Source organism: Pseudophryne corroboree, chromosome 3 (assembly GCF_028390025.1).
Source record: "Pseudophryne corroboree isolate aPseCor3 chromosome 3, aPseCor3.hap2, whole genome shotgun sequence".
Classification (NCBI taxonomy): domain Eukaryota; kingdom Metazoa; phylum Chordata; class Amphibia; order Anura; family Myobatrachidae; genus Pseudophryne; species Pseudophryne corroboree.
Genome location: NC_086446.1, coordinates 25,709,590 through 25,736,781, shown reverse-complemented (window position 1 = coordinate 25,736,781; position 27,192 = coordinate 25,709,590). Strand labels below are relative to the sequence as shown.

Here is a 27,192-nt window from a genome sequence, read left to right as displayed (position 1 = left end):
CACAGGGAGTAAAATTCCAAGGACTGTGGTCCAAACAGGAGATTCCACTTCACATAAATTTTCTGGAGCTAAGAGCCCTTTACAAGGCCGTAAGCCAAACAAGGCCCCTGCTTCAAAACCAGCCGTACTGATCCAATCAGACAACATCACGGCGCTCGCCCATGTAAACAGGCAGGGCAGCACAAGAAGCAGGAGGGCAATGGCAGAAGCCACAAGGATTCCCCGTTGGGCGGAAAATCATGTGGTAGCACTGGCAGCAGTGTTCATTCCGGGAGTGGACAACTGGGAAGCAGACTTCCGCAGCAGACTCCACCCGGGAGAATAGGGACTTCATCCAGAAGTCTTCCAAATGCTGGTAAACCGTTGGGAAAGACCACAGGTGGACATGATGGCGTCCCGCCTCAATAAAAAAGATATTGCGCCAGGTCAAGGGAACCTCAGGCGATCACTGTGGACGCTCTAGTGACACCGCGGGCGTACCAGTCGGTTTATGTGTTCCCTCCTCTCCCTCTCATACCCAAGGTACTGAGGATAATAAGGAAAAGAGGAGTAAGAACTATACTCATTGTTCAGGATTGGCCAAGAAGGGCTTGGTACCTGGAACTTCAGGAGTTGATCTCAGAGGACCCATGGCCTCTGCCACTCAGACAGGATCTGCTGCAGCAAAACCCTGTCTGTTCAAAGACTTACCGCGGCTGCATTGACGGCATGGCGGTTGAACACCGGATCCTGAGTGAAAAAGGCATTCCGGAGGAAGTCATTCTTATCCTGATCAAAGCCAGGAAGGATGTCAGCCTGAAGTGCAGACGTTGTAAGGGAGTGCTGCATATTCAGCCCCTTTTTTGTGCCCCAGTGGCACCTTGGGATCTCAATGTGGTTTTGAAGTTCCTGGAATCACATTGATTTGAGTCACTTAAAACCGTGGATTTGAAATATCTCACATGAAAAGTGGTCATGTGTTGGCTCTGGCTTCGGCCAGGCATGTGTCAGAATTGGCGGCTTTGTCATAAAAAAGCCCTTACCTGACTTTCCATATGGATAGGGCAGAGTTGAGGACTCATCCTCACTTTCTCCCGAAGGTGGTATCAGGTTTTCTCTTGTACCAACCTAGTGTGGTGCCTGCGGCTACTAGGGACTTGGAGGATTCCAAGTTACTGGACGTAGTCAGGGCCCTGAAAAATTATATTTCCAGGACGGCTGGAGTCAGGAAAACTGACTCGCTGGTTATCCTAGATGCACCCAACATGCTGGGTGCTCCTGCTTCTAAGCAGACTATAGCGCGCTGGATTTGTAGCACTATTCAGCTTGCGCATTCTGCGGTGGGACTACTGCAGCCTAAATCTGTAAAAGCCCATTCCACATGGAAGGGGGCTCATCTTAGGCGGCTGCCCGAGGGGTCTCGGCTTTACAACTTTGCCGAGCTGCTACTTGGTCAGGGGCAAACACGTTGCAAAATTCTACAAATTTGATACCCTGGCTGAGAAGGACCTTGAGTTCTCTCATTCGGTGCTGCAGAGTCATCCGCACTCTCCCGCCCGTTTGGGAGCTTTGGTATAATCCCCATGGTCCTTACGGAGTCCCCAGCATCCACTAGGACGTCAGAGAAAATAAGATTTTACTCACCGGTAATTCTATTTCTCGTAGTCCGTAGTGGATGCTGGGCGCCCATCCCTAGTGCGGATTGTCTGCAATACTTGTAAATAGTTATTGTTACACAAATCGGGTTATTGCGAACCATCTATTCAGAGGTTCCATTGTTATCATACTGTTAACCGGGGTTTCTATCACGAGTTATACGGTGTGATTGGTGTGGCTGGAATGAGTCTTACCCGGGATTCAAAATCCTTCCTTATTGTGTCAGCTCTTCCGGGCACAGTGTCCTAACTGAGGCTTGGAGGAGGGTCATAGGGGGAGGAGCCAGTGCACACCAGATAGACCTAAATCTTTCTTTAGATGTGCCCAGTCTCCTGCGGAGCCGTCTATTCCCCATGGTCCTTACGGAGTCCCCAGCATCCACTACGGACTACGAGAAATAGATTTACCAGTGAGTAAAATCTTATTATTGTATACATATGTGAAGGAGCATGCTATAATTTGCAAACTGCGATCGGAATGTAGCCCTTAAATACTGTACATCTGGATACCAAACACTATGTCCTAACCTAGTTCTGTCCCCTCACATCCTGTAAAGCTGGATTTCTCTATTGTTCTATTTCCCAAGTAAATGTAACTTGCTGGTGTGGTGTGTGGAGACTATGTGTAAATGGTGCACTATATGAATTTAATATTGAATATGTCTTTGTGGTTCTTCTATGCGAACACACATGCTACCGTATTTACTCATACCACGCGCTATTACGCACGGCTTCGTGAGCCAATGCACGCAGCGTGCGGGTATGCGCACGTACGGCAGAACACGCGCACGCACAGAGACCACTCTGTGTGGTGTTTGTATGTGTATTATGTGTGTAATATTTTCGACTTCTACAGTATTAAGGGATTGCATCAGATAATAAAGACCGACTATGGTACTTACAATAAAAGTAAGAAGGTCATTAGCCTGGTGGCTACAGACATCCTAGCTGGACAAAGGGAAATCCTTTTAATATCAGATTGGAGATTCTGACACTAGGATTAGTGTCAGGGAGATTGTGTTTCCAAAGTGCTGTATACCAATAAAGGTTGAAACCTCGGGCCATATACAGGGCATCGGTGTAGGCCCGGGACAGTCTTCATGTAAAAACCAGTCCAGTTCCACTCGGACATCAGGGAGGAACTCTCAGCCGAAAAAAGGATGAAGAAGGTAAGTCACATACCTAAGAGGTAGGATTTCATCCTGTGGAACCTGTGGACTTAGGAGAAATACCATTATCAACGGTAAGTTCTTACCATAACGTATATTTCCTCTTACTCCATACTCCAGTGTCTCTAACCCTTTAATTAATTTAGTAGGTCACCTTTGACCTCTTTCTAGTTCCCTGATATCTTTTTTTATAATATGGTGCCAAAACTGAACACAATATTCCAGGTGCGGACGTACTAATGATTTGTACAGTGGCAGGATTACATCCTCGTCCCTTTTCTCAATGCCCCGTTTTATGCATGTGAGCACTTTACTTGCCTTCTTTCCTGCAATTTGACATTGTGTACTGTTATTAACCCTATTATCAATAAGCACCCCCCAAATCTTTTTCCACCACAGTTACCCCTATTTCTCTAACGTCCTAGTGGATGCTGGGGACTCCGAAAGGACCATGGGGAATAGCGGCTCCGCAGGAGACTGGGCACAAAAGTAAAAAGCTTTAGGACTACCTGGTGTGCACTGGCTCCTCCAAGCCTCAGTTAAGATTTTGTGCCCGAACGAGAAGGGTGCAATCTAGGTGGCTCTCCTGAGCTGCTTAGAGTAAAAGTTTAAATAGGTTTTTTTATTTTCAGTGAGACCTGCTGGCAACAGGCTCACTGCATCGAGGGACTAAGGGGAGAAGAAGCGAACTCACCTGCGTGCAGAGTGGATTGGGCTTCTTAGGCTACTGGACATTAGCTCCAGAGGGACGATCACAGGTTCAGCCATGGATGGGTCCCGGAGCCGCGCCGCCGTCCCCCTTACAGAGCCAGAAGACTGAAGAGGTCCGGAAAATCGGCGGCAGAAGACGTCCTGTCTTCACTAAGGTAGCGCACAGCACCGCAGCTGTGCGCCATTGCTCTCAGCACACTTCACACTCCGGTCACTGAGGGTGCAGGGCGCTGGGGGGGGGGCGCCCTGAGACGCAATAAAAACACCTTTTTTGGCAAAAAATACATCACATATAGCTCCTGGGCTATATGGATGTATTTAACCCCTGCCTATTTTTACATAAAAAAGCGGGAGAAAGGCCGCCGAAAAAGGGGCGGAGCCTATCTCCTCAGCACACTGGCGCCATTTTTTCCTCACAGCTCCGTTGGAGGAAGGCTCCCTGACTCTCCCCTGCAGTCCTGCACTACAGAAACAGGGTAAAACAAGAGAGGGGGGGCACTAAATTGGCATATAAATATATACAGCAGCTATATTAGGGAAAAACACTTATATAAGGTTATCCCTATATATATATAGCGCTCTGGTGTGTGCTGGCAAACTCTCCCTCTGTCTCCCAAAAGGGCTAGTGGGGTCCTGTCCTCTATCAGAGCATTCCCTGTGTGTGTGCTGTGTGTCGGTACGTTGTGTCGACATGTATGAGGAGGAAAATGGTATGGAGGCGGAGCAATTGCCTGTGTTAGTGATGTCACCCCCTAGGGAGTCGACACCTGACTGGATGGTCTTATGGAAAGAATTACGTGATAGTATCAGCACTTTACAAAAGACTGTTGATGACATGAGACAGCCGGCAAATCAGTTAATACCTGTACAGGCGTCTCAAACACCGTCAGGGGCTCTAAAGCGCCCGTTACCTCAGGTCGATACAGACACGGACACTGACTCCAGTGTCGACGGTGAGGAAACAAACGTATTTTCCAGTAGGGCCACACGTTACATGATCACGGCAATGAAGGAGGTTTTGAACATTTCTGATACTACAAGTACCACAAAAAAGGGTATTATGTGGGGTGTGAAAAAACTACCCGTAGTTTTTCCCGAATCAGATGAATTAAATGAGGTGTGTGATGAAGCGTGGGTTTCCCCCGATAAAAAACTGCTAATTTCTAAAAAGTTATTGGCATTATACCCTTTCCCGCCAGAGGTTAAGGCGCGTTGGAAAACACCCCCTAGCGTAGATAAGGCGCTCACACGCTTATCAAAACAAGTGGCGTTACCGTCCCCTGATACGGCCGCCCTCAAGGAACCAGCTGATAGGAAGCTGGAAAATATCCTTAAAAGTATATACACACATACTGGTATTATACTGCGACCAGCAATCGCCTCAGCCTGGATGTGCAGTGCTGGGGTGGCTTGGTCGGATTCCCTGACTGAAAATATTGATACCCTGGACAGGGACAATATATTATTGACTATAGAGCATTTAAAGGATGCATTTCTATATATGCGAGATGCACAGAGGGATATTTGCACTCTGGCATCAAGAGTAAGTGCGATGTCCATTTCTGCCAGAAGAGGATTATGGACGCGACAGTGGTCAGGGGATGCGGATTCCAAACGGCATATGGAAGTATTGCCGTATAAAGGGGAGGAGTTATTTGGGGTCGGTCTATCGGACCTGGTGGCCACGGCAACGGCTGGAAAATCCACCTTTTTACCCCAAGTCACCTCGCAGCAGAAAAAGATACCGTCTTTTCAGGCTCAGTCCTTTCGTCCCCATAAGGGCAAGCGGGCAAAAGGCCACTCATATCTGCCCCGGGACAGAGGAAGGGGAAAAAGACTGCAGCAGACAGCCTCTTCCCACGAACAGAAGCCCTCCCCCGCTTCTGCCAAGTCCTCAGCATGACGCTGGGGCCTTACAAGCGGACTCAGGCACGGTGGGGGCCCGTCTCAAGAATTTCAGCGCGCAGTGGGCTCACTCGCAAGTGGACCCCTGGATCCTCCAGGTAGTATCTCAGGGGTACAAATTGGAATTCGAGACGTCTCCCCCTCGCCGGTTCCTGAAGTCTGCTTTACCAACGTCTCCCCCCGACAGGGAGGCGGTATTGGAAGCCATTCACAAGCTGTATTCCCAGCAGGTGATAATCAAGGTACCCCTCCTACAACAGGGAAAGGGGTATTATTCCACGCTGTTTGTGGTACCGAAGCCGGACGGCTCGGTGAGACCCATTTTAAATCTGAAATCCTTGAACACTTACATAAAAAGGTTCAAGTTCAAGATGGAGTCACTCAGAGCAGTGATAGCGAACCTGGAAGAAGGGGACTATATGGTGTCTCTGGACATCAAGGATGCTTTCCTCCATGTCCCAATTTGCCCTTCTCACCAAGGGTACCTCAGGTTTGTGGTACAGAACTGTCACTATCAGTTTCAGACGCTGCCGTTTGGATTGTCCACGGCACCCCGGGTCTTTACCAAGGTAATGGCCGAAATGATGATTCTTCTTCGAAGAAAAGGCGTCTTAATTATCCCTTACTTGGACGATCTCCTGATAAGGGCAAGGTCCAGAGAACAGCTAGAGGTCGGAGTAGCACTATCTCAAGTAGTACTACGACAGCACGGATGGATTCTAAATATTCCAAAATCGCAGCTGATTCCGACGACACGTCTGCTGTTTCTAGGGATGATTCTGGACACAGTACAGAAAAAGGTGTTTCTCCCGGAGGAGAAGGCCAAGGAGTTATCCGACCTAGTCAGGAACCTCCTAAGACCAGGCCAAGTGTCAGTACATCAATGCACAAGGGTCCTGGGAAAGATGGTGGCTTCTTACGAAGCGATTCCATTCGGCAGATTCCACGCAAGAACTTTTCAGTGGGATCTGCTGGACAAATGGTCCGGATCGCATCTTCAAATGCATCAGCGGATAACCCTGTCTCCAAGGACAAGGGTGTCTCTCCTGTGGTGGTTACAGAGTGCTCATCTCCTAGAGGGCCGCAGATTCGGCATTCAGGATTGGGTCCTGGTGACCACGGATGCCAGCCTGAGCAGTCACTTCACATAAATATCCTGGAACTAAGGGCCATTTACAATGCCATAAGTCAGGCAAGACCTCTGCTTCAGGGTCAGCCGGTGTTGATCCAGTCGGACAACATCACGGCAGTCGCCCACGTAAACAGACAGGGCGGCACAAGAAGCAGGAGGGCAATGATGGAAGTGGCAAGGATTCTTCGCTGGGCGGAGAATCATGTGATAGCACTGTCAGCAGTGTTCATTCCGGGAGTGGACAACTGGGAAGCAGACTTCCTCAGCAGACACGATCTTCACCCGGGGGAGTGGGGACTTCACCCAGAAGTCTTCCACATGATTGTGAACCGTTGGGAAAAACCAAAGGTGAACATGATGGCGTCCCGCCTCAACAAAAAACTGGACAGATATTGCGCCAGGTCAAGGGACCCTCAGGCAATAGCTGTGGACGCTCTGGTAACACAGTGGGTGTACCAGTCAGTGTATGTGTTCCCTCCTCTTCCTCTCATACCAAAAGTACTGAGAATCATAAGAAGGAGAGGAGTAAAGACTATACTCGTGGCTCCGGATTGGCCAAGAAGGACTTGGTACCCGGAAATTCAAGAGATGCTCACGGAAGACCCGTGGCCTCTACTTCTAAGAAAGGACCTGCTCCAGCAGGGACCATGTCTGTTCCAAGACTTACCGCGGCTGCGTTTGACGGCATGGCGGTTGAACGCCGGATCCTGAAGGAAAAAGGCATTCCGGATGAAGTCATCCCTACCCTGATCAAAGCCAGGAAGGATGTAACCGTACAACATTATCACCGTATTTGGCGTAAATATGTTGCGTGGTGCGAGGCCAGGAAGGCCCCTACAGAAGAATTTCAACTGGGTCGTTTCCTGCATTTCCTGCAAACAGGACTGTCTATGGGCCTCAAATTGGGGTCCATTAAGGTTCAAATTTCGGCTCTGTCAATATTCTTCCAAAAAGAACTGGCTTCTGTTCCTGAAGTTCAGACGTTTGTCAAGGGGGTACTGCATATACAGCCTCCTTTTGTGCCTCCAGTGGCACCTTGGGATCTCAATGTAGTTTTGGGATTCCTAAAATCACATTGGTTTGAACCACTCACCACTGTGGACTTAAAATATCTCACATGGAAAGTGGTAATGCTGTTAGCCCTGGCTTCAGCCAGGCGTGTCTCAGAATTGGCGGCTTTATCCTATAAAAGCCCTTACCTAATTTTTCATACGGACAGGGCAGAATTGAGGACTCGTCCTCAATTTCTCCCTAAGGTGGTTTCAGCTTTTCACTTAAACCAGCCTATTGTGGTGCCTGCGGCTACTAGGGACTTGGAGGATTCCAAGTTGCTGGACGTAGTCAGGGCCCTGAAAATATATGTTTCCAGGACGGCTGGAGTCAGAAAATCTGATTCGCTGTTTATCCTGTATGCACCCAACAAGCTGGGTGCTCCTGCTTCTAAGCAGACGATTGCTCGTTGGATTTGTAGTACAATTCAGCTTGCACATTCTGTGGCAGGCCTGCCACAGCCAAAATCTGTAAAAGCCCATTCCACACGGAAAGTGGGCTCATCTTGGGCGGCTGCCCGAGGGGTCTCGGCTTTACAACTTTGCCGAGCAGCTACTTGGTCAGGGGCAAACACGTTTGCTAAATTCTACAAATTTGATACCCTGGCTGAGGAGGACCTGGAGTTCTCTCATTCGGTGCTGCAGAGTCATCCGCACTCTCCCGCCCGTTTGGGAGCTTTGGTATAATCCCCATGGTCCTTTCGGAGTCCCCAGCATCCACTAGGACGTTAGAGAAAATAAGAATTTACTTACCGATAATTCTATTTCTCATAGTCCGTAGTGGATGCTGGGCGCCCATCCCAAGTGCGGATTGTCTGCATTACTTGTACATAGTTATTGTTACAAAAATCGGGTTATTGTTGTTGCAAGCCATCTTTTCAGAGGCTCCTTCTGTTATCATGCTGTTAACTGGGTTCAGATCACAAGTTGTACGGTGTGATTGGTGTGGCTGGTATGAATCTTACCCGGGATTCAAAATCCTTCCTTATTGTGTACGCTCGTCCGGGCACAGTATCCTAACTGAGGCTTGGAGGAGGGTCATAGGGGGAGGAGCCAGTGCACACCAGGTAGTCCTAAAGCTTTTTACTTTTGTGCCCAGTCTCCTGCGGAGCCGCTATTCCCCATGGTCCTTTCGGAGTCCCCAGCATCCACTACGGACTATGAGAAATAGAATTATCGGTAAGTAAATTCTTATTATTTTCCCCATTTAGAGTGTAGGATGCAAGTGTGTTTTTTTATCCCAAAATGCATAACTTTGCATTTTTCTATATTGAAGTTCATTCCCCATTTAGACACTCATGTTTCAAGTTTAACTAAGTCATTCTGTAGAGACTCCACATCGCTTTCTGAATTCATTACCTTACAGCAGGGCTGGCCAAACCTGTCCTCGAGATCTACCAACAGTTCATGTTTTCCAGGCCTCCTGGAGATCTGTAGAATTGTCAGTTAGGAATGAATGCAGCACATCTTAATTAGTAATGACTACACCTGTGTACTAGCTAGGTGGTCTGGAAAATGTGTACTGTTGGTAGATCTCGAGGACTGGTTTGGCCAGCCCTGCCTTACAGTTTAGTATCATCTGCAAAGATTGACCCTGAGCTTTCCAGGCCTATTCCTAGATCATTGATAAATATATTGAACAGTAGCGGGCCAAGTACGGACCCTTGCGGTGACTACTGGTTCCCAGCTGGAGAACATCCCATTGACCACTACTCGTTGTACTCTGTTATCCAGCCAATTACTTATCCATGTACAAATAGTATATCCTAGGCCAAGTTCCCTTAATTTGTCTAAATACACCACATCCACTGCTTTTCCCTGGTCAAGATTCTCGCTCACTTCCTCGTACAAGCTAATAAAGTTGGTTTGACATGATCTGTCCTTTACAAACCCATGCTGACTTTTGCTAATAATCTTATTAACCTGCAGATAATTCTCTATGCTATTCCTCAAAATACCTTCCAATATTTTACCCACTATAGAGGTTAAACTAACTGGTCTATAGTTACCAGGATTATTTTTAGTTCCCTTTTTAAATAAAGGCACTACCTCAGCTATGCACCAATCCTTTGGGACCATACCTGATGTAATTGAACTATGAAAAATCAAGTATAGGGGTTTTGCTAGCTGTGACCTACAGTAAGCTCCATAATAACTCTCGGATGAAAACCATCTGGGCCTGGTGATTTATTAATCTTTACATTGCTTAATCTCTCCAGGACTACTTCCTCACTTAAACAAGCATCAAGCCAAGTAGTGTATAACCTTCAATATCGTTATACACTACACTCACCGTCTGATCCTCCCTGGTGTATACTGAGGATAAAAAATTGTTCAGTATTTTATCATTGATTATCAAAGCTCCCAATTCATCTTTTAATGGGCCTACGTTTTCCTTCTTTAACCTTTTACTGTTTATGTATTTATAAAACTTTTTAGGATTGGTTTTACTCTCTATAGCGATTTACTTTTCGTTTATAATTTTAGCTGCTCTTATTACTTTTTTGCATCTTTTATTGCATTCCTTATAATACTGGAATGACTCCTCCCCTCCATTAGATTTAAATGTTTTTAAAGAACGCCTCTTATTAGCCATTGCTTCTTTGACCTCCTTATTAAGCCACATTGGTTTGTGTTTGGTACTCCTGCGTTTACTGCTCATGGGAATGAATTTGTGAATATTGCTATCAAGCAACCCTTTTAAAGCATCCCACATTTCCGTTGCGTCTTTACCATGAAACAAAACTTCCCAGTCAATGGCCCTCATTCCGAGTTGTTCGCTCGCAAGCTGCTTTTAGCAGCTTTGCACACGCTAAGCCGCCGCCTACTGGGAGTGAATCTTAGCTTCTCAAAATTGCGACCGACAGATTCGCAATATTGCGAATAGACCTTTCTTAGCAGTTTCTGAGTAGCTCCGGACTTACTCTGCCATTGCGATCAGTTCAGTCAGTTTTGTTCCTGGTTTGACGTCACAAACACACCCAGCGCTCGCCCAGACACTCCCCCGTTTCTCCAGCCACTCCCGCGTTTTTCCCAGAAACTGTAGCGTTTTTTCACACGCACCCATAAAACTGCCAGTTTCCGCCCAGAAACACCCACTTCCTGTCAATCACATTACGATCACCAGTACGAAGAAAAAACCTCGTAATGTCGTGAGTAAAATACCTAACTGCATAGCAAATTTACTTGGCGCAGTCGCACTGCGGACATTGCGCATGCGCAGTAAGCGGAAAATCACAAAATAACGAAAATCGGCTACGAGCGAACAACTCGGAATGACCCCCAATGTCGTTTAGTGCCCATATCAGCATATTGAAGTTAGCTTTTCTAAAGTTAAATGTTTGGTTGATCCCTAATAGCTATGTTTCTTGAAACTGATGTTGAATGTGATCATATAGTGGTCACTGTTTCCCAAGGTCTCCCCAACTTTAGTGTTTGCTATAATGTCAACATTAGTGGTAATAACTAGGTCCAGAATAGTTTTACCTCTAGTTGGGTTCTCGACTAATTGAGTCAAGTATTGATACTTCAGTGTATTTAAAAACCTGCTGCTTCTAGTTTTTACACATGAATCCTTCCTCCAACTTATATCAGGATAGCTAAAATCCCCTAACACTAGAATGTCCTCCATTCCCGCTTCTTTTTCAGTTTGCTGTAAGAGTTGTTCCTCATCATGAACGCTAATATCCGGTTGCTTGTAGCACGTGCCAATGATTAGTTTCTCTGCTTCAGTGCCCCCACTTGTGACCTCAACCCATAGCGACTCCACGTTATCTCCAGTCCCCTCGTAAATATTATCTAGTAAGTATGGTTTTTAAGATGGTTTAACAAAGAGACATAACCCTCCCCCCCCCCCCCCCCCCTTATGGTAGCCCTATCCCTCCTGAAAAGAGAATATCCCTCCAAGTTCACAACCCAGTCGTGAGAGTCGTCCCACCATGTTTCCGTAATACCTGATTCTTATATCATACTGATTCTTTGATACTAGCCATTCCAATTCCCTAATTTTACCTAATAGGCTTCTTGCGTTCGCAAGCATAGATTGTAGCTTAGTATTTCCCTTTTCCCGTTTGTTTTAGCAGTATCGTATCTATATTTACAAGTGCCTTTCTAGAATTATCCTTACCAACTGTTTTTCTCTTCCCTCCCTTTCCACCTCCATCATTTTTAATACTGCCTTCCTTACTACTATCTATATTTGATCTAAAAAGACTTTCTATACCCCCCCTCCCACTCCGATGTTAGTATCTTCCCTTATGATATGGACATCATTTTCTATATACCGTATTGTTGAGCCATAATCGTCAGTAGATAATAAATTAGGAATGTCCTGGGCAATACCTGTGTCGGTAATTCCGGTCTCAATACCTATGCAAATACCCTTGCCGGCTGATCTTTCGCTGCCCCATTCTCCACACCCAAATCGTTCACTACCCCCATTCTTACTGTTCTCTCTATTTGACCCATTGTAATAATACAGGGACATGACTGGGGAGGTGAGGAGATCTGGGAGCATCACAGTGACATCACTTATATCTATAGTAATAATACAGGGACATGACTGGGGAGGTGAGGGGATCTGGGAGTGTATGCAGTGATATTTGCTGTCTCATTTATACACAGGATTACACAATAGTGAAGAAGACATCCAGTGAGTGTCAGACACCCAGCAGCCGTCCCCGCGTGTCAGGAGAACTGAGCAGGACCCAGAGTCCGATCATAGTGCCTCCACCTCGCTTACTGATACATGAGAGACACAATGACCAGAAGATCTTGGAACTCACCAACAAGATCATTCAGCCTCTAACTGGAGAGGTGACTGCTGGGAATGGGACATCGTACAGTAACAACAGGGGATGTGTCTGGGTGATGACTGGGAGAGGTGACTGCTGGAAATGGGACATAGTACAGTAACACCAGGGGATGTGTCTGGGTGATGACTGTATCATTGTGTGTGTCAGGTTCCTATAAGGTGTCAGGATGTCACTGTCTATGTCTCCATGCAGGAGAGGGGGTATATAGAGCAACACATAGTTCTGTACAAGGACGTGATGATGGAGAATGACCGGCCCCTCACATCATTGGGTAAGAGGAGACTGTCATGTATTGTACAGGGGAGAGCAGGTATGGGGGCCCCCTATATACACACATCATCTGATAATCACATATATACAATGTACTCAGTCAATGTGTGTCTCCTACAGATGGACCCAGTAACAGAGATACCCCAGAGAGATGTCCCCGTCCTCTGTATCCCCAGGATTGTACAGAGGAGAATCACAGGACCCCACAGGAGGATCAGGTAGGTGGGATTTTGGGTCTCACCAATAAACCAAAGTGACTTCAGTGTATCAGTTGTTCTCTACCTTATGTACTGTAACACCCAGGGGCACTCAGTGTAATGTTCAGGGGTACTTAAAAATGTTCTATAATGATGGGGCTGGTGCAGTAGTTTCGGGTGATAATTAGATACACAGGGAAAGCAGTGTCCTAGATGTCTATCTCCATGCACTACAGTAGGACCCTCATAACAATAGGAGAACATCTGTCCCTGTATAAAAATTTGGATTACAGTTTTATTGTACATTTTACATTTGTCATAAATATATATTTATGGGCTATAAGTTATATTGTATTTATTTATTTATTTTATATTTATTGCTTTTATATATAACGGCACCTAAACATTTTATCTGACAGCAATTATATTCATTACATGTGTATTGCCTTGCAAATGTCAGGGGCAAGGGATACTCAGCGGGATATGACTGAGAACCATTGTACTATATGGTCTGTACAGAGCTGTGTGTCTAATACTCTGATAGTCTCCTGATTACTCTGAGTAATGATGTCCAGCATTAAAAAAGCATTATTTTGTATATGGGTTCTTTAGGTTGAAGATCTGACTAATCTAGAAGTAGAAGATATAGAGGGAGAAGAAGAGATGTATGTGACTGATATGAAGGCAGAAGATATAGAGGGAGAAGAAGAGACGTATGTGACTGATATGAAGGCAGAAGATATAGAGGGAGAAGAAGAGACGTATGTGACTGATATGAAGGCAGAAGATATAGAGGGAGAAGAAGAGATGTATGTGACTGATATGAAGGCAGAAGATATAGAAGGAGAAGAAGAGACGTATGTGACTGATATGAAGGCAGAAAATACAGAGGGAAAAGAAGAGACGTATGTGACTGATATGAAGGCAAAAGAAATAGAGGAAAAAGAGACGTATGTGACTGATATGAAGGCAGAAGATATAGAGGAAGAAGAAGAGACGTATGTGACTGATATGAAGGCAGAAGATATAGAGGGAGAAGAAGAGACGTATGTGACTGATATGAAGGCAGAAGATATAGAGGGAGAAGAAGAGATGTATGTGACTGATATGAAGGCAGAAGATACAGAGGGAGAAGAAGAGACGTATGTGACTGATATGAAGGCAAAAGAAATAGAGGAAGAAGAGACGTATGTGACTGATATGAAGGCAGAAGATATAGATGGAGAAGAAGAGATGTATGTGACTGATATGAAGGCAGAAGATATAGAGGGAGAAGAAGAGACGTATGTGACTGATATAAAGGCAGAAGATATAGAGGAAGAAGAAGAGACGTATGTGACTGATATGAAGGCAGAAGATATAGAGGGAGAAGAAGAGACGTATGTGACTGATATGAAGGCAGAAGATATAGAGGGAGAAGAAGAGACGTATGTGACTGATATAAAGGCAGAAGATATAGAGGAAGAAGAAGAGATGTATGTGAGGGCTGATCAGCAGTGTGAGGAGAAAATCCCTACAGATGTCAGCAACGGTGAGTAATAAGTACTTGTTACATAATTTGGGAGTTGTGTATTTTCCTTGTCCAGTCAATATTGTCTTATCCTACACCCTCCTCTGTCAGTTCAAACTATTGCTGTGACTCAGGAATGGTTGGAGCATTCTACTACCAATGTTTTCTTTGAGAAGGTCTGCAAGAAGGGGTCTAGCACTTGGCCCACTAAGATCCAAGTGACAGGTCCAAGTGTTTATTGATAAAGGGGTTAGAGGCACTGGATTATGAGGAAAGGCTTACTAGATTAACTATGTTTACACTTGAAAAGAGGCGTCTAAGAGGAGACATTATAAATATATAAAGGACAATACATGGAGCTAACAGGATTTCTGTTTATTGAGCAATGTCTACACAGGACAAGCGGACACCCCCTGAGGTTAGAGGAGGGAATATTTCATACCTAGCGAAGGAGGGGGTTCCTCACAGTAAGGGCAGTAAGGATCTGGAATTCTTTGCCAGAGAAGGTAGTAATGGCGGACTCGGTCAATACATTTACAAACAGGTTAGACAAATTTCTAACTGAAAAAGATTTCCAAGGTTATAGCATCTAAAATTAATGTTTCTCTAACGTCCTAAGTGGATGCTGGGGACTCCGTCAGGACCATGGGGTTTAGCGGCTCCGCAGGAGACAGGGCACAATAATAAAAGCTTTAGGATCAGGTGGTGTGCACTGGCTCCTCCCCCTATGACCCTCCTCCAAGCCTCAGTTAGATTCTTGTGCCCGGCCGAGAAGGGTGCAATCTAGGTGGCTCTCCTGAGCTGCTTAGAATAAAAGTTTAAGTTAGGTTTTTTATTTTCAGTGAGTCCTGCTGGCAACAGGCTCACTGCTACGAGGGACTTAGGGGAGAGAAGTAAACTCACCTGCGTGCAGGATGGATTTGCTTCTTAGGCTACTGGACACCATTAGCTCCAGAGGGAGTCGGAACACAGGTCTCACCCTGGGGTTCGTCCCGGAGCCGTGCCGCCGACCCCCCTTGCAGATGCCGAAGTTGAAGAGGTCCAGAGGTCCAGAAACAGGCGGCAGAAGACTTTCAGTCTTCATAAGGTAGCGCACAGCACTGCAGCTGTGCGCCATTGTTGTCAGCACACTTCATACCAGCGGTCACTGAGGGTGCAGGGCGCTGGGGGGGGCGCCCTGGGCAGCAATGTATTATACCTTTTTTTTTATGGCTAAAATACATCACATATAGCCCTTGAGGCTATATGGATGTATTTAACCCCTGCCAGATCTCACAAACTCCGGGAGAAGAGCCCGCCGTTTTAGGGGGCGGGGCCTATTCTCCTCAGCACACGGCGCCATTTTCCTGCTCAGCTCTGCTGTGAGGAAGGCTCCCAGGCTCTCCCCTGCACTGCACTACAGAAACAGGGTTAAAACAGAGAGGGGGGGCACTTATTTGGCGATATGATTACATATGTGAAAATGCTATAAGGGAAAACACTTGTATAAGGGGTTGTCCCTGTATAATTATAGCGTTTTTGGTGTGTGCTGGCAAACTCTCCCTCTGTCTCCCCAAAGGGCTAGTGGGGTCCTGTCCTCTATCAGAGCATTCCCTGTGTGTGTGCTGTGTGTCGGTACGTGTGTGTCGACATGTAGGAGGACGATGTTGGTGAGGAGGCGGAGCAAATTGCCTGTATTGGTGATGTCACTCTCTAGGGAGTCGACACCGGAATGGATGGCTTATTTAGGAATTACGTGATAATGTCAACACGATGCAAGGTCGGTTGACGACATGAGACGGCCGGCAAACAAATTAGTACCTGTCCAGGCGTCTCAGACACCGTCAGGGGCTTGTAAAAACGCCCATTTACCTCAGTTGGTCGACACAGACACAGACACGGACACTGACTTCAGTGTCGACGGTGAAGAAACAAACGTATTTTCCTTTAGGGCCACACGTTACATGTTAAGGGCAATGAAGGAGGTGTTACATATTTCTGATACTACAAGTACCACAAATAAGGGTATTATGTAGGGTGGGAATAATCTACTTGTAGTTTTTCCTGAATCAGATAAATTAAAGTGTGTGATGATACGTGGGTTTCCTCCGATAGAAAATTATTGGAGGTATACCCTTTCCCGCCAGAAGTGAGGGCGAGTTGGGAAACACACCTTAGGGTGGATAAGGCGCTCACACGCTTATAAAAACAAGTGGCGTTACCGTCTCCAGATACGGCCGCCCTCAAGGAGCCAGCTGATAGGAAGCTGAAAAATATCCTAAAAAGAGTATATACACACATACTGGTGTTATACTACGACCAGCAATCGCCTCAGCCTGGATGTGCAGCGCTGGGGGGGCTTGGTCGGATTTCCTGACTGAAAATATTGATACCCTTGACAGGAACAATATTTTATTGACTATAGAGCATTTTAAGGATGCATTTCTATATATGCGAGATGCGCAGAGGGATATTTGCATTCTGGCATCAAGAGTAGATGTGATGTCCATATCTGCCAGACGATGTTTATAGACACGACAGTGGTCAGGTGATGCAGATTCCAGACGGCACATGGAAGTATTGCCGTATAAAGGGGCGGTCCATCGGACCTGGTGGCCATGGCAACAGCTGGAAAATCCACTTTTGTTACCCCAAGTCACATCTCAGCAGAAAAGGACACAGTCTTTTCAGTCTCAGTCCTTTCGTACCCATAAAGGCAGGCGGGCAAAAGGCCAGTCATATCTGCCCAGGGTTAGAGGAAAGGGAAGAAGACTGCAGCAGGCAGCCCATTCCCAGGAACAGAAGTCCTCCACAGCTTCTGCCAAGTCCGCAGCATGACGCTGGGGCCATACAAGCGGACTCAGGTGCGGTGGGGGGTCATCTCAAGAGTTTCAGCACGCAGTGGGCTCACTCGCAAGTGGACTCCTGGATCCTACACGTAGTATCCCAGGTGTACATTGGAAATTCGAGATGTCTTCCCCTCACAAGTTCCTGAAGTCTGCTTTACCAACGTCTCCCTCCGACAGGGAGGCAGTATTGGGAAAAAAATTCACAGGCTGTATTCCCAGCAGGTGATAATCAAAGTACCCCTCCTACAACAAGGGAAGGGGTATTATTCCACACTATATTGTGGTACTGAAGCCAAACGGCTCGGTGAGATCTAAAAGATTTGAACAATTACATACAAGGGTTCAAATCAAGATGGAGTCACTCAGAGCAGTGATAGCGAACCAGGACGATATGGTGTCACTGGATATCAGGGACGCTTACCTACATGTCCAAATTTTGCCCTTCTCACCAAGGGTATCTCAGGTTCGTGGTACAGAACTGTCACTATCAGTTCAGACGCTGCCGTTTGGATTGTCCACGGCACCCCGGGTCTTTACCATGGTAATGGCCGAAATGATGATTCTTCCTAAAAGAAATATGGACGCTTTCCTGATAAGGGCAAGGTCCAGAGAACAGTTGGCGGTCGGAGTAGCACTATCTCAAGTAGTTCTACGACAGCACAAGTGGATTCTAAATATTCCAAAATCGCAGCTTTTTCCGACGACACGTCTAATGTTCCTAGGAATGATTCTGGACACAGTCCAGAAAAGGATGTTTTCTCCCGGAGAAGAAGGCCAGGGAGTTATCCGAGCTAGTCAGGAACCTCCTAAAACCAGGAAAAGTATCAGTGCATCATTGCACAAGGGTCCTGTGAAAAATGGTGGTTTCTTACAAAGCGATCCCATTCGGTAGATTTCACTCAAGAACCTTTCAGTGGAATCTGCTGGGAAAATGGTCCGGATCGCATCTTCAGATGCATCAGCGGATAACCCTGTCTCCAAGGACAAGGGTGTTTTCTTCTGCGGTGGCTGCAGAGTGCTCATCTATGAAAGGGCCGCAGATTCGACATTCAGGACTGGGTCCTGGTGACCACGGATGCCAGCCTGAGTGGCTGGGGAGCAGTCACACAAGGAAAAAATTTCCAGGGAGTGTGATCAAGTCTGGAGACTTCTCTCCACATAAATATACTGGAGCTAAGGGCAATTTACAAGGCTCTAAGCTTAGCAAGACCTCTGCTTCAAGGTCAGCCGGTATTGATCCAGTGGGACAACATCACGGCAGTCGCCCACGTAAACAGACAGGGCGGCACATGAAGCAGGAGGGAAATGGCAGAAACTGCAAGGATTCTTCGCTGGGCGAAAAATCATGTGATAACACTCTCAGCAGTGTTAATTCCGGGAGTGGAAAACTGGGAAGCAGACTTCCTCAGCAGGCATAACCTCCACCCGGGAGAGTGGGGACTTCAGCGGGAAGTCTTTCCACATGATTGTAAACCGTTGGGAAAAACCAAAGGTGGACATGATGGCGTCCCGCCTGAACAAAAAACTAGACAGATATTGCGCCAGGTCAAGGGACCCTCAGGCAATAGCGGTGGACGCTCTGGTAACACTGTGGGTGTACCAGTCAGGGTATGTGTTCCCTCCTATGCATCTCATACCAAAAGTACTGAGAATCATAAGAAGGAGATGAGTAAGAACGATACTCGTGGTTCCGGATGGGTCAAGAAGGACTTGGTACCCGGAACTTCAAGAGATGCTCACGGAAGAACCGTGGCCGCTACCTTTAAGAGAGGACCTGCTCCAGCAGGGGCCTTGTCTGTTCCAAGACTTACCGCGGCTGCGTTTGACGGCATGACAGTTGAACGCCGGATCCTGAAAGGGCATTCCAGATGAAGTCATCCCTACCCTGGTCGAAGCCAGGAAGGATGTAACCGCAAAACATTTTCACCGCATTTGGCGAAAATATGTTGCGTGGTGTGGGGCCAAGAAGGTCCCTACAGAGGAATTCCAACTGGGTCGTTTCCTACATTTCCTGAAAACAGGACTGTCTATGGGCCTAAAATTAGGGTCCATTAAGGTTCAAATTTCGACCCTGTCGAATTTCTTCCAGAAAGAACTGGCTTCAGTGCCTGAAGTTCAGACGTTTGTAAAAGGGGTACTGCATATACAGCCTCCTTTTGGGCCCCCAGTGGCACCTTGGGATCTCAATGTTGTTTTGAGTTTCCTAAAGTCACATTGATTTGATCCACTCACCACTGTGGAATTAAAATATTTCACATGGAAGGTGAAGATTCTATTAGCCCTGGCTTCAGCCAGGCGTGTGTCAGAATGGGCGGCTTTATCATATAAAAGCCCTTACTTAATTTTTCATTCTGACAGGGCAGAATTGAGGACTCGTCCTCAATTTCTCCTTAAGGTGTTTTCTGTTTTTCACATGAACCAACCTATTGTGGTACCTGCGGCTACTAGGGACTTGGAGGACTCCAAGTTACTTGACGTTGTCAGGGCCCTGAAAATATATGTTTCCAGGACGACTGGAGTCAGAAAATCTGACTCGCTGTTTAGCCTGTATGCACCCAACAAGATGGGTGTTCCTGCTTCTAAGCAGACGATTGCTCGCTGGATTTGTAGTACAGTTCAGCTTACACATTCTGTGGCAGGCTTGCCACAGCCAAAATCAGTAAAAGCCCATTCCACAAGGAAGTGGGCTCATCTTGGGCGGCTGCCCGAGGGGTCTCGGCTTTACAACTTTGCCGAGCTGCTACTTGGTCAGGGGCACACCCTGACTGAGGAGGACCTGGAGTTCTCTCATTCGGTGCTGCAGAGTCATCCGCACTCTCCCGCCCGTTTGGGAGCTTTGGTATAATCCCCATGGTCCTGACGGAGTCCCCAGCATCCACTTAGGACGTTAGAGAAAATAAGAATTTACTTACCGATAATTCTATTTCTCGTAGTCCGTAGTGGATGCTGGGCGCCCATCCCAAGTGCGGATTGTCTGCAATACTTGTACATAGTTATTGTTACAAAAATCGGGTTATTCTTGTTGTGAGCCATCTTTTCAGAGGCTCCTTCGTTGTTATCATACTGTTAACTGGGTTCAGATCACAGGTTGTACGGTGTGATTGGTGTGGCTGGTATGAGTCTTACCCGGGATTCAATATCCTTCCTTATTATGCACGCTCGTCCGGGCACAGTATCCTAACTGAGGCTTGGAGGAGGGTCATAGGGGGAGGAGCCAGTGCACACCACCTGATCCTAAAGCTTTTATTATTGTGCCCTGTCTCCTGCGGAGCCGCTAAACCCCATGGTCCTGACGGAGTCCCCAGCATCCACTACGGACTACGAGAAATAGAATTATCGGTAAGTAAATTCTTATTTTCTGCAGCGGGGTACACTGGGTTCCACAGGAAATAACATCGGGGTGTAGAGTAGGATCTTGATCCGAGGCACTAACAGGCTAAAAGCTTTGACTGTTCCCAAGATGCTCAGCGCCGCCTCCACTATAACCCCGCCTCCATACACAGGAGCTCAGTTTGTAAGTTGATGCCTGCACTGCATGCAGCTAACAGGGAGGGATGCTCCAGCAGCCCTGAAAAGAGCTCTTTTAAAGAAGATAGAAGACTTCAAGGGCTGCAGCAGAGGCACTCTCAGTGCTAGATGTCATTCTGACATCTGCTGCAGCTCCATCACCTCCCCCAGCGGCGCTGTATACTCCCGTGTCACTGGTTGCCGGGTACTTACAGCGGAGGCTCAGGTTCTTCTGGTCAGGTACACACACTCGCAGCGGCTCTCCGGGATCGCGTGGCCGCATCCAGGGAGGAGGTAAGAGAGTCCCTCAGGCGGGACCCACTGAAAATCGAGAAGCGGTGCGGCCATTAGGAGGCGCGCGCACGCACTGGCGTGGACACTGTGGCAGTGCAGGGACCCCACTAGACCACCAGGGCAGGGGCACAGGTCGGATTTGGCTATAATCCAGTTTATTAAAGCTCGCAGTACCCGGTGGTGAAGTCCAGCAAGGGGATAAGGCTCTTACCTGTGGCCCCTCCCCCAGCCCCTGGGCACCATTTAGAGTAAATGTTCCCGCCCTGGAGCAGCATCTCTCTCCCTCACTCCCTGTCAGCGTTTGGTCGCCATTACACAGCTGCGTTGATTCTGGGACTCCTCTGTAAAGCTGCCTGCATCATCAGCGCTGTGCATTTACAGGACACTTAAGTATTCTACATGTCGTTTAGACAGTGTTAGTTAAGAACAAGTGCATACTTCAGGGTTATTTAGTACAAGTACCCTGTGATATACATTCAGTCTTTACTGTGCATTGATATATATGTATATATACCTAGCTTTACTTAGTAGTCCAGTTACTTAGTACTGCTAGTCCAGTGCAGTTTTATTGTTTGTCATAATTCCTGCATTGTACATGTGACTGTGTGTGCGGGTGGTCTTCTGTTTGCCGGCGGTCGGGCTCCCGGCGCTCAGTATACCGGCGCCGGGAGCCCGACAGCCGGAATACCGACAATTATTTTCCCTCGTGGGGGTCCACGACCCCCATAGAGGGAGAATAAAATAGTGTGGCGCGCGTAGCGCGCCACCGTGCCCGTAGCGTGGCGAGCGCAGCGAGCCCGCAAGGGGCTCATTTGCGCTTGCCAAGCTGTCGGTAAGCCGGCGGTCGGGCTCCCGGCGCCGGGATGCTGGTCGCCGGGAGCCCGACCGCCGGCCAGCCGTAGTGAACCCGTGTGTGCATATAGCTGCTGTGTGATCTCTACTCCGTGTATCTCACTCCTACTGCTATCCCTATATTCTGTAACCTGAGGGGGGCTAAGTGCGTCAGGGGTATTATTTGATCTAGGTATTTCACAGGATATACGTATTTTGTAATTTTCTCTATGTTTTTCAGTCACAGTATACCTCAGGAATTCTCTGTTCGTGCTGTCACGCTGCACAGGGGGGTTTTGGATAGGTATTTTATCTGCTGATATTGTACTGTGTTGCCCGAGGTTTACACTTTCATATCATGTCAGCTACAGGGGGCGATGGTTCTGGGGCTGATCCCGCAATACGCGGTGGTGATGCCACAGATGCATTGGAAGATAAAATGGCTGCGGAGGGTTCAGGTTATGGGGGCTCCCTACCCCCCAGTCAGTTTGTAGCAACGGTGGCACATCAGGGCCCACCTTGGTCTACCTTCTCTAATTTACTGACTACGCTGGTAACTAGACTTACACCCCCTATGGGACCTCCCGTGCCTTTACAGCCACATTTTGTCCCTGCGGTTAATCCACCATGGGCAGATCTCCTGTCCACTCAGTTACAGCAATTGAATCACTCATTGCATAAACGGATTCCTAACTCTCGCTCGCCTAAGACCAAGAGGTCCTCTAAGTGGGCCGTTACTTCCTCTCAATCCATGCATGTTTCAGATACCTCTTCCGATGAGGATGGCGTGTATACTGACCCCACGGACACTGATCCTGACGTTTCTGATGGGGAGTCTGTTTCACAGGTGGATGTTCCTGACCTCTTAGTAGCTAGCAAGCTCATTCTTCAAATTGATGATCCAATGCCTGCTGCTACCTCTAAGAAACCGGATAGATTCAAACGTCAGAAGGTTACTAAATTGGTTTTGCCTCATTCTGACCGCTTGGTTCACATACGTCAGGAATCCTGGGAGAATCCAGGAAAGAAATTCACACCTCACAAGAAGGTGCTAGCTCGCTATCCCCTTGTGGCAGAGTTGAGTAAAAATTGGGAAACGCCACCGCCGGTGGACTCGCAAATCGTTTGGCTGGTGGTGTCATCTGCTCTGCCTGTCACTACCGTCACTTCTCTCAAGGAACCGATGGATAAGCGTGTGGAGGGTTGCTTAAAGTCTATCTATGCACTTGAAGGAGCTGTGCATAGGCCCACCATTGCGGCTACTTGGGCCGCAGAAGCTATTGAGGCGTGGGCTCAGGAGGTGGAGGCTGAGCTACCATCCAATTTTCCTGAAAATGCTAGACAGTGTCTTTCGTATATTGTCACAGCCTCTCATTACATTAAAGAGGCGGCTTCTGATGCTGGTGTTCTGGCGGCCAAGGCCTCTATGACTTCCATTCTTGCTCACCGAATTCCCTGTTTGTGGTCCTGGTCTGTGGACTTGGACTCTAAGAAAACCCTGGAGGTGCTCCCATTTAAAGGGACCATCCTTTTTGGTGAGGATCTCAACAAGATTGTCGCTGACTTAGCATCTGCTAAGACTGCATGTCTACCTAGTACTACTCCTTCAGCCCCGAAGAGTACTTCTTTTCATTCCTTTCGCCCTCCAGGTAAAGCAAAGGACCAGGAGTACCCAAAACAGTCTTGCATTTCCAAAACCACTGAGCCCAAACCTAAACAGGCCTGTGCTGCCCGTCAGCCTTCTTCCAAATCAGACAAGCCTGCTGCATGATGGGGTGGGCCACCCCCTGGGGGATCCCAGGGTGAGAGGCCGACTTCTACAGTTTAGCCAGGTATGGTTGAAGACCACTTCAGACACATGGGTTCAGGAAGTCATCACTCACGGTTACGCTGTATCCCCTCCTCACTTTTGCCTGACGGACATCCCTTCAGATCAGGTGAAGGCAACAACTCTCCGTTTAGTGGTACAGTCCCTCCTGGACACAGGAGTGGTAGTGCCAGTGCCTCTGGCTCAGAGGGGCAGGGGATACTATTCAACGCTGTTCCTAGTCCCCAAACCGAATGGTTCCTCCTGGCCCATTCTCAACCTCAAGACTTTGAACAAGTTTGTGAGGGTCTCCAAGTTTCGTATGTAAACTCTTCGCTCTATTATTCTGGCCTTGGAGCCAAGGGACTATATGGTATCCCTGGATATACAGGATGCTTACCTGCATATTCTTATTGCCATGTCACATCAGCAATACCTGCGATTTGCTATTGGCAATTTCCATTTGAATTTTAAAGGAATAAACAGAACAGGACACTTGTCCCTAACTGTTATTCTTCCGGCGCTGATATCAATTAGTGATTAATTAATAGTGCATCAAAAGCAGCTGAGTAGGACAACTAGCTAGGTTGCCAACTATATAGAAACAGAAAAAAAGTGTATACTCAGCGCTATATGTACACTGTATTTAGTTAAACTATAGTGTGCAGTCTGTCATATAGAATAATTGACTCAGTAGAACTAAAAAGATACGTATAAATGAATTCTTTATCCAATATCATTAAAAATGACACATTTGAAACAAACAAGCAGCATATATTAGCAACAAATAATTAATAAGTATTAATGATAATTAATTTAGCATACAATATGGTGAACTTTCTTTGTTATAATGCTGTATAAAATAGAAATACACTGGCGTCCCAGTGTTTAATAAAATGTCCCGCAAGGAATAATCACAGCCTTGTAATGGTGAGCTTTTATATAAATTGATGTATAGTTACCCATGTGCTGGTTCCTGAGAATTTAAATGAACAGGGTCCGTTTGAATATCTGTGCACATATACGGGTATATATTTAGTTGAGCTGTTTAAAGCTGGTTTAGAAACTGCTGTGTAATAACTACGGCTGTACTCCGGGCAATTGGAGAATCTTGATAGCCTGTATATAGGACTCCAAAGAACTCGCTTCCTCATCACGGATGTTAGACCTCACTGCGGAGGCCAGCAGCAATCACTCAGTGCGGGTGAACGGAGTCCCGGATGTCTACAGCACAACACAGAAATCGATGTCAGTGCTCCAGCTGAAAGCCGCGGGCTGAAGCGCCCGGCGTTTAGCAGGCCGTGATGGATTGTGGCTGTGAGAAGCCGTATGCAGGATCAATCAGCAGGTATAGCCGAATAACTGGACATAGAAAGTGGGCGTCAACGCGTTTCGTCTCCTTGGCAACGGGAGACTTCCTCAAGACGGATCAGTTATTACACGGCAGTTTCTAAACCAGCTTTAAACCGCTCAACTAAATATATACCCTTATATGTGCACAGATATTCAAACGGACCCTGTTCATTTAAATTCTCAGGAACCAGCACATGGGTAACTATACATCAATTTATATAAAAGCTCACCATTACAAGGCTGTGATTATTCCTTGCGGGACATTTTATTAAACACTGGGACGCCAGTGTATTTCTATTTTATACAGCATTATAACAAAGAAAGTTCACCATATTGTATGCTATATTAATTATCATTAATACTTATTAATTATTTGTTGCTAATATATGCTGCTTGTTTGTTTCAAATGTGTCATTTTTAATGATATTGGATAAAGAATTCATTTATACGTATCTTTTTAGTTCTACTGAGTCAATTATTCTATATGACAGACTGCACACTATAGTTTAACTAAAGACAGTGTACATATAGCGCTGAGTATACACTTTTTTTCTATTGGCAATTTCCATTACCAATTCTGGGCCTTACCGTTTAGATTGACCACGGCTCCGCGAATCTTCACCAAGGTCATGGCGGTTATGACGGCACTACTCCGCCGTCAGGGCATCAGGATCCTTCCATATCTGAATGACTTGCTGATCCTAGACAATTTCCCAGAAGTTTCCTCCATCATCTGGAGTTGACAGTCCAAGCCCACGGGTGGCTCTTCAACTGGAAGAAATCATCCCTGGTTCCTGCCCAGAGCATGGTGCACCTGGGGGCGTTGTTGGACACGCACAGCCAGAGGTTGTTTTTGTCACAGGAGAAAGTCCTGAAACTTCAGGACAAGCTACTTTGCTTCCTCTCTCATCCGCGTGTGTCGATACTCTCGGCGATGCAAGTACTAGGCCTCATGGTGTCTGCTTTCGACATGGTGGAGTATGCTCAATTTCATTCCCGCCCTCTGCAGAAACTAATTCTTACCAAGTGGGACGGACTGCCTCACCGGATCAGGTCTCAAATGATCTCCTTGTCTCCGGAGGTTCGTGTGTCACTGAGCTGGTGGCTACAGGACCAACAATTGAGCAGGGGTCATCCCTTCTGGATCTACAACTGGGTCCTTATGACGACGGATGCCAGTTTGAGAGGTTGGGGTGCGGTTTTGGAGCAACACTCTCTTCAGGGTCGGTGGACCAGGAAAGAGTCTCTCCTACCGATAAACATGGAATTGCGGGCGGTGTTCAATGCTCTGAAGCTGGCCCAGCATCTGATACAGAACAGGTCTGTTCAAGTACAGTCGGACAACACCACCACGGTGGCATACATAAATTATCAAGGCGGCACTCGAAGCCTTTAGCCAGGTATGGTTGAAGACTCTTCAATGTCAAAGATTCTTCAATGGGCATAACGCCATCTGCCAGTCATATCGGCAGTGTGCATTACGGGGGTCCTCAACTACGAAGCGGACTTCCTCAGTCGTCAGGACGTACACGCAGGAAAGTGGAGCCTTCATCCAGAAGTATTTCAACTTCTAGTGGACAGGTGGGGCCTACCAGATGTAGACCTAATGGCGTCTTGACACAATCACAAGGTTCCAGTCTTCGGTGCAAGGACAAGGGATCCTCAAGCAGCATTCGTGGATGCACTGGCAATACAGTGGACCTTTCGGCTGCCATACGTGTTCCCTCCACTGTCACTCCTGCCCAGAATAATAAGGAAGTTCAAGCAAGAAGGAGGAATCCTACTTCTGATCGCTCCAGCATGGCCCAGACGGCATTGGTTCTCAGACCTACAGGGTCTCTCGTTAGAGTGTTCTACTTCTGCAATGACCAGACCTCCTCGTTCAGGGCCCTTCTACCAGGATTTGGTTTGGCTGGCTTTGATGGCGTGGCTTGTGAAGCTTCCGTATTGACGGGCAAAGGATTTTCTGAGGCGGCCATTCAAACTATGTTGAAGGTTCATAAGCCGGCTTCTGTTTAGATTTATCATAGGGTCTGGAATTCTTATTTTGCTTGGTGCACATCTAACAATCATGACGCTTACAAGTTTAGTACGGCCAAACTCTTGGCCTTTCTACAACAGGGCCTGGACTTGAGCCTTCGTCTGACCTTCCTCAAGGTTCATATTTCTGCCATGTCGGTA

At 47.0% G+C, this 27,192-nt stretch overlaps 1 protein-coding gene across 1 annotated transcript in view; it reads left to right on the top strand.

The window, feature by feature from the left end:
- The window catches only part of LOC135057094 (zinc finger protein 250-like), a 78,493-nt gene that overhangs the window by 45,763 nt on the left and 5,538 nt on the right, over positions 1–27,192 (top strand). Inside the window, exons 2-5 of the mRNA XM_063962994.1 lie at positions 12,224–12,415; positions 12,607–12,685; positions 12,805–12,902; positions 13,494–14,412. Of these exons, the coding sequence (XP_063819064.1) occupies positions 12,224–12,415; positions 12,607–12,685; positions 12,805–12,902; positions 13,494–14,412 (1,288 nt within the window). The remainder of the gene's footprint in view (positions 1–12,223; positions 12,416–12,606; positions 12,686–12,804; positions 12,903–13,493; positions 14,413–27,192) is intronic.